General features: G+C 33.0%; 1 protein-coding gene and 1 long non-coding RNA gene across 2 annotated transcripts; both read right to left on the reverse strand.

Moving 5' to 3' along the window:
• Positions 1-8,506: 8,506 nt before the first annotated feature.
• On the reverse strand, positions 8,507-9,186 carry LOC128293249 (uncharacterized). Its single transcript, XR_008283399.1, has 2 exons — positions 9,079-9,186; positions 8,507-8,967 (listed from the first exon to the last, which is right to left on the reverse strand). It is a non-coding gene; the product is annotated as an uncharacterized LOC128293249 (long non-coding RNA).
• A 17-nt stretch (positions 9,187-9,203) lies between these two features.
• Positions 9,204-11,060, reverse strand: LOC108452423 (inactive poly [ADP-ribose] polymerase RCD1-like). Its single transcript, XM_053027513.1, has 3 exons — positions 10,111-11,060; positions 9,361-9,516; positions 9,204-9,210 (listed from the first exon to the last, which is right to left on the reverse strand). Exons 1-3 carry the CDS (start codon positions 11,058-11,060, stop codon positions 9,204-9,206), a joined length of 1,113 nt encoding a protein of 370 aa, XP_052883473.1.
• Positions 11,061-11,554: the final 494 nt, after the last annotated feature.

The raw sequence follows: 11,554 nt of genomic DNA on the forward strand, positions 1-11,554 counted from the left end.
AAATGAACCATTTGCATCATAATCCTTTAAACACTAATTATATTCATCTTTGTCATGTTTCTCTGCTAGCTAAATAAACATATTTAGTATTTCCCACTAGTCATTCTCGAGCTGAGTCACCATTTTCCTTAGCTCATATTGATTTGCAAGGGCCTTATAAATTTTTAACGCATGTTGACCATTGTTACTTTCTTACGATTGTTGATGATTATACTTGGGCAACTTGAACTTATCTTCTTAAACTTAAAAGTGATGTTATTGTTTCTTTAAAACAATTTATCACATTGGTTAACACTTAATTTCCTATTGTTATAAAAGTAGTTTACCCACTTCCTTTGGCTTCTAGTTTACCCATTGACCGACCTATTCGATTATCACATTCTTTTACTATTTCATCATCATCTTCTCCTATCTCGTCCCCACATGTTTCTAAGTAAGATATTGTTCATCTTGTTCTTGCTGCTCGGTTTGGCTGGCCCTTGTTTCTGATGAATGCCTATAGTGCCTTTCTATAGGGTGAATTGCATGAGGAAGTGTACATGTGGTACATGTGATACATGGATGGATGGTGTGAAATTTAGTCAACTTGTCAATTTTCAAGCTAAAAAAGATTAGTCAAATTGTGATAAATTTTTAGATGAGATCTAGGCAGTTGTGAGTTGAGATGTTTGCATAACGTTTGAAGAGTTATCTCTTAGCTTCCAAACGTATTTTGAATCACTTAATTTTGAGTTCAATAACTTAAGTTATGACCGTCTTAGTAAATACTGCGCAAGTAAAATTTTTAGAGGAGATTATTACGGTAAATTACAAGTTTCAGGGTTTAATTCAAGTTTAAATCATATTAAGTTTGATTTTTAGGCATAATTTTTATTATATATGAGCCCAATATTGTATATATTATGTTTCTTAGTCAACAAGAAAGTTTAGGTTTGCTAAAACTACTTCATATTTCGATTAATTGGAGTTTTATTATACTTAAAAGTTTTATTTTGATGTAATTAACAAGCCTATATTATGGCCTTTTAATTATTCATTATAGAGATACCTTAATTCATAAATTTCAACTTTTTGAGTTATTTATTTTAGAAGTAGGTTTTCTTCTTGGTTTTGAAATCGTGGGAGAACTCTTCACCTTTCAATGTACTAGGGTTTGACCTTAGGGGATTAGTTAGTGTTATATGTGGAGCTTGTTGAAGATCAGTTTTCAAAAGGTTTCATAGGACATCGACTTTTCATCACTATTGGTTGTTTTTATTAAAGCTTTGCTCTTCAAAGGGGACAATCTTTCTATCATCCATCTTTTTTTTTTCTTCTATTCTTCATCTTTCAATTTGCCAAGGATTATTTCTTGGAGAGTTAATTCGAGCCATTAATTGAATTTTTTGAGATTTATGTCTCAAAGGGTTCAATCAGACACTTATCTCCATGACTTTTCCCGAGGATTTTCATAATCAGGGGGAGGCACAGGTGTATTGATTGCACAAATCCTTATATGGTTTGAAGCATGCCTCTCGACAATGAAATATAGAACTTTCTGAAGCTCCTATTTGCTATAGTTATGTTCAAACTAAACATGATTACTCTTTGTTTACTTAGAGAAAGATAAATTAGTTGTCATGCTGATAACCAGAAATGGTAGACACCTTTTAGCTAAACTTAAAAGAATTTTGCATCCCAATTTCAAAAGGAAGGATTTGGGCATCTCAAGTATTTCTTGGTATTGAGGTTGTACAATCTAAGGCTGGTATTATGTTGAATCAACGAAAATATGCTCTAAAGTTGATTCATGATACAAAGTTGAGGGGAGCTAAAACGACAATCACCCTTTTGGAACAGAATTAGAAGTTGACATCGTATGAGTATGGTGAATTAATAGAAGAAAAGTCTAACGATGATGAGTATGCCGATGTTGCTCATTATTAAAGGCTTATTAGGTGCTTGTTGTACTCAACACACTCTTAGTCAATTTATGTATTGTTCAAAGAAGTCACATTATATTCTTGTGCTGATGTGAAAATTCCTTAAACTAGTATTTTCGATTCATTATACCGATATGGTTTTGTTTTTATTTTAAATCAAAAGTTAGTATAAAATCCCATTAAACCTTAAAATTGGACTGGTTTTACTTTTTAAAAAAGAATGATATATTATAAAATAAAAAAGTTAAATTATATCTATATACATTGATATGATAAGAATGCATTAGTTATAGATATGAACAAAATATGTTTAACATGCATTAAAAGGCATCGTGGTTCATTGGTTCTAGATGCGAACAAATTATGTTTAACATGCATTAAAAGGCATAATGGTTCTTAAGGATTAGTTTCTATAACCTGAAAAATGATAAAGCATAATTCTTTACCAATTTTATTTGTATTTGGTTTTCTATGATCCAATTATGGGAGACAAGCGAGGTGTAGGCTTATCGTACTTTTTCCGGTGGCTTTGTAATTTCTGAGAAAAGTTTTGAGTCAATTTCAAGATTTTAATCAATATCATTGATATATAAATTAACTACATTATTTCTTACAAGGAAAGCCATGATAATTTTCAGGGAATCTCTGTTTGACTTTGACTTCCTTTAAATTAAATATTTAATTAGATAAACATAAATTATAAAAGTCCTTTTTGTCATAGACCTTCAAACTGATAACATGATAATTGCAACAATAATTCAGCGAAATTGACTAAAAAATGCTTCTATAGATACAAATAATCTCCAATTCTCCGCGTTAATTAGATAAACATAAATGATAAAGTCCCTTTTATCATAGACCTTTAACCTGATGACATGATGATTGCAACAACAATTCAGTGAAATTGACTAAAAAATGTGATATTGATACAAATAATCTCTAATTCTCAGGGAATTTAAATAAAAGTCCTTGTTGTCATAGACCTTCAAACCAATATATATTAATTTTTACAATTTCTAGTTTGAACACTAATGATCATTACCATGTGTATAAATTAGTTTTGTTTTACTTCCTCTGGTTTGTATATGTAACGTTTTTTTGGTGCCAGGTGTCATAGTAGCTACCTTACTCATGCTTGGTGTTCTTCATGCTCGACGGCTCTACGATGACAAGAAGGTATAAATTTGCTTATTATATCAACTATTTGGTGCATTGCATGCTATTAATTCTTATATGTTAGGACAATGCTAGTTTCTGGCTATTATTGATATACAAGTATTATTGATAGTAGGTTGAAGAAGCACGGCAGAAAGGGATTGTACTGTGTAATATGGTTGAAGCCAGGAGACTATCATTGCATACATTCACTAGTTTTATTGGAATGTTGTTGTTTAACGACATTTTCCAGTGAGTTTCTTTGTACAATGATAGTATCAAATGAAATCATTTGATCTGCTGCATATTTCGTAGGCTGCTTATTTCCTATGAATGAACATACCGTAGGAATAATCAAAAACCTTTATGTGGAGAACGAAAGGATAAATCTAATATGTCAACAACTTAAAATGCCCTCTACGTACTTTGCAGATTTTTTTATATAATTCTATGGTCTCAATACGTGCAAATTGTTGGATTAAAAGATGCAACTAGGGAAAGGATAAAACAATCCAATGCCATGATATCTGAAAGAATATGATGATATTTGGAGAGTTTTGAGCTTACATTCAAGCCAATTTCTCTGAATTGCTGTTGCAATTTTCCTGTCAACTAATATTAGTTAAGTGGCAATGCCCTTTTGTACCTTGAACCTTAAAAAATCAAATATCTTATTTAAACAACATATTTAGACAACAAATACATTATGTTCTTTGTATTTAGACAGCAGATACATTATGTTCTTCAATTGGAATCCTTCTTTATTGGAATCTTTCTTTTGACACCATAATTTGTATTTATATTTATTTAAGTTCATTAAGAAAAAGTTTTAATTATGTCAAATTAAAATGTTATTAATTAGTTCAGTTTGTTAATGTAATAAAAATTTTATAAATTATCATTTTCAAAAATAATTTTTAGAAATAATTTTAAAGAAACAAATACAACCTAACAGAATCAAATTAAAGGCTAAAACTGAGTTTAAAATAACATTAATTTTTAGATAATTCCTTTTTTACATCCATTGTTTTTTAATAAATGTCCTATACAAATACAATCATATTCGTCTAGAAAGATAATACAAACCGAAGTTTACTTGCCCCAAATCGAATGATAATGGTAATTCATGAAAATTCAAGTGGGATGGTTTAGTTGTTTGGCTTCTTGGAAAACTTTTAATGGCTTTTATTGTAACAACAAATTACCAAGTAATGCACCCAACACTTTTCTTGGAAATAAAGTGGATTTTCAATTATGAAGAAGAATCCAAATAGAGATTCAAAGAAAATTATCATGGTTATCATGGTTTTTATTGTAAGAACAAGTTACCAAGTAATGCAGCTGATTTATATATCAATGATATTGATTGGAATTTTGAAATTGATCCAAAAATTTTCTCGAAAATAAAGTCGATTTTCAATTATGAAGAAGAGGAAGAGAAAGAAGAAGTTAAAAATTTGATTCGTTTTTTATTCTATTAGAGCAAATTAAAGCTAGTAGATGGGAGTACGATGAGCCACAATATGGAACAACAAATACAGAAAATTGGAAAAGAACTTTGTAATTCGTTTAGTAGTATTAGTTTAAGTAGACTAATTACAACTACGAATCTCATGTTCAACATATTTTGTTTGCATCTATGACCAATGCATTCTTATCGCATTCTTATCGTATCTTTGTGTTTAAATTTTAATGCAACTTCAAGATAATCAATGTACTAAATTTTAATGCAACTTCAAAATAATTAATGTACTAAATTTTAATGCAGATCGTTTACGCTCATGAATATATCTAGTTAAATTTAAGGTTTAATGGGATTTTATACCAAATTCTCATCTAACACAAAAATAGTTTGAACATATTAATTTGAACATTAATAATCATTACCAAATGATTGAATAATATTAAGCATATCAATATATATTATTTTTACGATTTCTAATTTGAATACTAATAATAAATTGACAGTTCCCATGCTCCTGCTTAAAGATCTTTTTTTAGGACATTCCAGTTTGGCTGCGCCCGCATGTGTATAGAGCATAGGCTTGTGCTTTCCACTCAAGTATATTTACCTCATAACTTTTTCCTTCTCATTTTCTTTTAGATCACTTTTGTCTATTGATGAGATAAATGCACAGTCAACTAATGAAGAATAACTTATGATGCGGTATTGTGGTTTGCATTTAGGACCTATAAGAAGCAGCTTTCCTCTTGAAGAATATGTATGTTTAAGGGATTTCTTTGTTCGTTACAGGCCTATCAACCCTAATCCCTATAGTTTGTAACTGGTAACGTGAGCATCTTGGACATGGTAATATTTTCATTTGTGTCACTCTGAAGTATTGCTAAGCAGGTCAGTCCCGTGGATGGTACTATTCTTAGATTTGGGAAGTTGAATAGTGCAGCGGCTATGATTGACCGAGTCAAAGGGTTCTTCTATTTTGTTTTATATTTTGTAGGTCGCTTGTATTCCGTGAATGAACATGCTACAAGAACAATCAACAACCTTTATCTTGAGAATGAAAGGGTAAATCTAATGTGTTAACTAGAGGTGTTAATGGGCCGGGCCGGGTTCGGGTCAGGCTCAACTAAAAAATCATGCCTATTTACTGGGCTCGGGCCGGGCAGGGCCGGGCCCAAAAATGGGCCTAAAATTTTATCCAAGCCCAACCTGGATAAAAATACTAAAACCCGAGCCCGCCCAAATTGCCTTATTAATTTTATATTATTTTTAAATATATATAATACATCAAAAATACAAAAATATCAAAATAAATATTTCCCAACAAATTAAAAATAAATTTTAAAAATATGTAGACTTAAATAACACTAAGATAAATGCAACTTAACAAGCAAATGCTTCTAAAATAATAAAAAATTAACAAATACCTTTAAAATAATAAAAATTAACAATAAAATAAATTTTACACAATATCCAAACAATAACAACAAAATAATAGCAACATAATAGTAAAATGGTAGCAAAATAGGAAGAAAACAACAAGAAAATAACATTCAAAAATAAAAAAAATATGCAGATTTTTTTTGTCCTTTAGTGATTTGGGCCAGGCCGGTCGGGCCTGGGCTAAAAATACCTTACCCGAGGCCCGACCTATTTTTTAAACAGGCCTTATTTTTTTGTCCAAGCCCATTTTTTGGGCCTATATTTTTGCCCAAACCCTCCCACATTTTGGGCGGGCCTTCAGGCCGGGCCGGGTAACCCGGCCATGCACACCTCTAATGTGAGCAAGCCGTCTACGTAGTTTGTAGATGTTCTTATATGATTCTATGGTGTTGCATCATAGTTTATAGATTTTCTATGGTGTCGATGTGTGCAATTGGTTGGATTAAAAGATGCAACTTGCTGCTTGTTTTATTTTTTTAGTCAATTTCACTGAATTACTGTTGCAATTTTCAAAGTGAATGTTGTTACTAAGTTTAAATTCTTTATTCTGTAATCATTATTTTGAAAGTTATAATTCTTTATTCCATAATCATTACTTTTAAAATTTTAAATTGAACTAATAAATTTATTTAACTAATAAAACCTATTCGATAAAAAATATTATCAATGCAGATATAATTATTTTTTTATAATTTTATTATACAAGTACTTACTGAAATTCCTTTTACAACAAAGAAAAGAATTGAGTCACCGGTGCACACAATTATATATTCTATTAACTACTACTAAACTAATTACAAAGTTCTTTGTCAATTTTCTTTGCATTTCTTCTATGATTCAACTATGGTAGGCAAGCAAGGTGTAGGATCATTATACTACCATCCATTGATAACTTCTTTCTCCTCCTCTTCATCATCATTGAAAATTGACTTTATTTTTGAGAAAAGTTTTAGGTTGATTTCAAGATCTCAATCAATATCATCAATATATAAATCAATTGAATTACTTGGTAATTTGTTTTTACAAGAAAAGCCATAATAATTTTTGAGAATCTCTGTTTAGTTTCTTGAAAAACTTTTAAAGCAGCTGAATCATCCTACTCGAATGTTTTATCAGTCTTAAACAAACTATTCTTCTCATAAACAAATCTTTGAATTATTCCACTCGAATACTTTATCAGTATTAAACAAATTATTCTTCACCTCAACAAATCTTTTCCATTTATCAGTCTTAAATAATTTTTTAAACAAATTATTCTTCACATTAACAAATCTTTTCCATGATATTGCAGACAATGACTTGCATAATTTTTTCTCCCATGCAGGCAATGATTTCCATGAATTATTGGTCTTCTGATTTGAGATGAATAAACTTCTGTCTGTAGTAATTTTCTTGACGATTATAATAGGACATGGAGTCTAAGTGATAAAGTACATACAATTATATGTTCAAAGTGATCAGGTACATAAAGAAAAATCCTGGTCGAGGGTTGTTTTTTCCAACGGGTGGTTTACAGCTGATGGTTGTGATTTTGATTGGGCATCAAGTCCCATGACGAGACAATCAGCATCGAGATTTTGTGTTAAGCTTAGGGATTCCTTGCTTTCATGGAAGTCAAAGAAGCAAGAAGCCGAGTATCGAAGTATGGCTTGAATAGTGGCTGAACTCGTGTGGTTAAGCAGCCTGCTTAAAGAACTTGGTGTTGAGCACAAGGAACCCACTATGTTGTATTGTGAAGGTAACTAGCAACACAAATAGCTGCAAATCAAGTCTTCTACGAGACTAAACATATAGAAATAGACAACCACTTTATACGAGAAAAAAATACGTGGTGTAATTCAAACCAGGCATATCACAACAAAGGAACGACTAGCAGATATATTAACAAAAGGTCTGAGAGTTCAACAACATGAGTATCTATTATCCAAGTTGAGGGTGCGAGACATATATCACCCTCCAACTTGAAGGGGAGTGTAGGAATGTTAGTTGGTTGTTAAATATAGTGATTAGTTGTTAAATATGGTTAGGAGATTAGAAAAGTTAGTTAGCAGTCTGTTTGTAGTAGCTCACTGTATATAAACGAGCTTGTAACCTTATTCTGTGAATGAATTCAACCATTTTCGTTTATTTGCTTCTGTTTAGTTGCTCAACAAACCATCGCGGGTCGACTCTCCAGTTTGTAGTCAGCAATTGAAAAAGGGAATCAAAATGCGTTAAAAGTATGTACTTCCCTTGCTTTGGCTAGACAATAAGAACTCAAAATCTTCGAAAGAAATTCGGTAAGGCCAAACATATCCTACTGGCTACTGCCTTCCGTTCTTACTTGCATGATAACAACGAAAATACTGACCACAAACTTATAAAATGGAAAACAAAGGGTATAGTAATACTGACCACAAACTTATAAAATGGAAAACAAAGGGTATAGTTTAGATAGAAGAGTTTATGGGCTGTTTGTCGTTCACACTTTATATCTCTTCGGATTGTTAGGATCACCAGCACCAGTGTCAAAATCCACAACAGATGAGATGAAATCCTGCTTTCACATGTTCAATATTTCCCAGTATGAACCGGGGCCGGCACAGTATAAGATGTTTTATACCATTCACATTATCATCTCTAGGCTAAAAACCACTGAAGAACTCTGATGCTCATTTCTTCTCCAAGTTGCAATTTTTATAACCAGAGTAAAATCTTCGGTGGTAAAACAAATCTGAAGCTGTGAACTGTGAACTGTAAACTCTTTAATTTGTCAACCACGATTGCTACATGTACTGTGGGTTAGTGTGCGGACTAAGCATTTCCTTTCTTATCCTAATCCTTTTCTTTTATAAAATGACAGGGGCAAATGAATCAGTAATTCAAATGCTGGATACTTTGAAATGAGTTAGAACCAATTTCCATAACAGCAGATTTCAGAAACTCGTCATCGCCAACAACCAGTCGCAGTTTCTTAGTAAAATCACCCTTGGTCCCTGCTCCAGCCTGTGGTAAACAATTGAAAAAACAAAATTGAAAAGTGTTCATACTTTATAGGCAAATTCCGCTATAAGCAACAAGCAAAATCTTCATCTGATTAGAATGCAGCCTACTTACCCTATATGAACAGTATGAAGTTACTATTTCCTCGAATTTGGCAGGAGGAAGAGAGCCCCTCAACTTCCTTAACAATTTTTGAATGGAAAAAATTGGCCTCACTGGACCTACAAGAAAACAACCTCTTAACTTCTAAACCATATAAAGGAGAGGAGAAAAAAGAACCAAAGACACCGAGGAGAGTATAAAAGTTTACCATGCGTGTTACCCAAAGTTGTGAAACTCACAACACTTTCGGGAAGAATATACATGTTCGCATTATGTGACCATACTACATACCACCTTGGGTTGCTAGGATCATCAGAACCAGTATCAAAATTCACACTTGATGAGAGATATTGTTGAGATCCAGCTTCCACTTTCTCAATATTTCCCAATATAACTCGGCACAGAATAAGATGTCTCACACCATTTTCATCTGCATCAGCTAGAATTGCACTGTAACAGTTAATCCAACATTAGAACAGATCAAAATAACAGTATAAAAGTTAAAATTACCCAAAAGTAAGCATGAAAAAACAGTGCAGCTTTTAGGCCAAACCAAGCAATACCTCGTAGTTTGACTACAAGTCTCCAATAATGTAGTAAGGAGTAGTTAAAATTATCAATGTGAACTGATCATGATTAAGTTGTTTTTTCCTCCTTGAGATCAACTGGTATAAGGAAAGGAGACTCTATGAACCTCTCTATTTAAGTATTCAACAACAATCATGAGATTATAAGGAAATCATGCACACTAGCTAAAAAAAGAAAAGCATATTTTCAAGCCAAACGGAACCACTATTTAGAGTTCATCGTCATAATTATATATCTCAAACTTGTACACATCTTTTTTGAAACAGCAGTACATGGGTTCTAGCAACTAGACTGTATCTCGAAGGCAAGCCAAAAATTGGCATTGTACCAACTTGACTTGAATTACTACTGAAGCTAAGTTGATTTCAATCTAGAACTAAATGGTGACCGAGCCAATACTGAGCCACTAAAGTAAAACTAGGCAGTTAACTGGAAAAGGAAAACGTAATGAATTACCTCAAGTGTGGCAACTCTACGGTAGACAGATAAACGCCATTCCCGTAAACATCAATAGGAGTTACCTTATTGGGCAACCCAAAACCATAAGCCAAAACACTTCCCACAACCTTGGCGGAAGCCCCATACCACGCATAAGTCACATTTGAAGTGCCTCTTTCAGCCTTAGTAATCTCAATCTGTTTCTGGAAAATTACAAGCCTTGCCTTATCCAAATGCGTTTCCCAATTGCACTGATAAATCGAAGTAACGCTAGCTCCATTATCTACCCTCCTTATTCCGTCAAAGAAATGGTTATAAACGACCATATACTCTCTCTCTGTTTCTTTCAACCTTTTCGCATTAGGCCATTCAACAGTTCTAATCACACTTACTCCCACGGCTTTGTCAGAGGAACTTTCTGACCCATCAACTTGCTTTCTTTCCGAAGAAGTTCGATCAATTTTACTCACAATATCAATCTCAGGAGTGCGATTATTCTTCTTTTTGCAGTCGCAGTTGATATCATCATCCCTTTCGTTTTCATATTCAGATTTGCACAAGTCTTCATTGCAGAAAAACACGTTGGGGAAAAAACACTTGCCATCTTCATCGATCCAAGCAACTGACCGCCAATTTCCTGTCAAGTAATTGATCTGCTGCATCCTCTTAAAATCAATTATATACTTTGCACCGTCGATCACTGCTTCAATAATTGGTTTCCGCTCCAAGAAACCTGTACGCACCGTTTGTAAATCATCGTCCGAGAAATTCAACCAAGAACCACAGCGATAGTACATGAACCGCGACGGAACCGCGCTCCGTTCGAAATTCGCATTGTTCTGCGAGAAAATTCGTCTCGAACAACAAGACCGAATGCGGCAGTAGCAGCCACCGCTGCCGCGTTTCCTTGAACTGGAAGGTGAGGAGAACGATGGCTCCGGAGGAGGAATCCCAATGGCTTCCACCATATCGTTCATTTGCGCCGCCGTTGATTTCTTTTCCCTTGAAAGTTGAAAAGTTTCAAAAATTAAAAATCGTTTACAATTCTCAAAGTATTTCAAAGGAAAGAAAATTTTCCACAAACGAAAAAACACCACTCCTACTGGTCTGGTAGGATTGGAAGAGAAAATCATTTAAGCGCGCGGAGAGTTCCTTGGAAATTACAAAATTAGGTCTATGTGTCAAGAGACGTTTAGGGCCGAATGGCGGGGAATGTATAAGGGCGTTTTGGGTTAAATTAAGGCAGTTATGGATTTCGGGGCTCGCAATATACCTTGGATATCGATGAATACTTAAGAATTAACTAAGCGGGCTAATTGCTACTCCTTTTATGGTTGATAAGTTTCGTTTATTAATATTTAAGCTTTTTCTGTTTGTTAGTAAAATATTTTTCAGAAAATAATTTTTAAAAAGTAATTTATTTTTAGTGTTTGATAAATTTATTGAAAATATTTTATAAAAG

This window comes from Gossypium arboreum, chromosome 5 (assembly GCF_025698485.1).
Source record: "Gossypium arboreum isolate Shixiya-1 chromosome 5, ASM2569848v2, whole genome shotgun sequence".
Lineage (NCBI taxonomy): Eukaryota > Viridiplantae > Streptophyta > Magnoliopsida > Malvales > Malvaceae > Gossypium > Gossypium arboreum.

Excerpts from the sequence above, each read along its gene's own strand:
- LOC108452423 (XM_053027513.1), bottom strand. The coding sequence starts at position 11,060 with ATGGTGGAAGCCATTGGGATTCCTCCTCCGGAGCCATCGTTCTCCTCA. Across the intron at positions 9,517-10,110 it reads GTAGAGTTGCCACACTTGAG|TGCAATTCTAGCTGATGCAG; the intron begins GTAATTCATTAC and ends TAACTGTTACAG.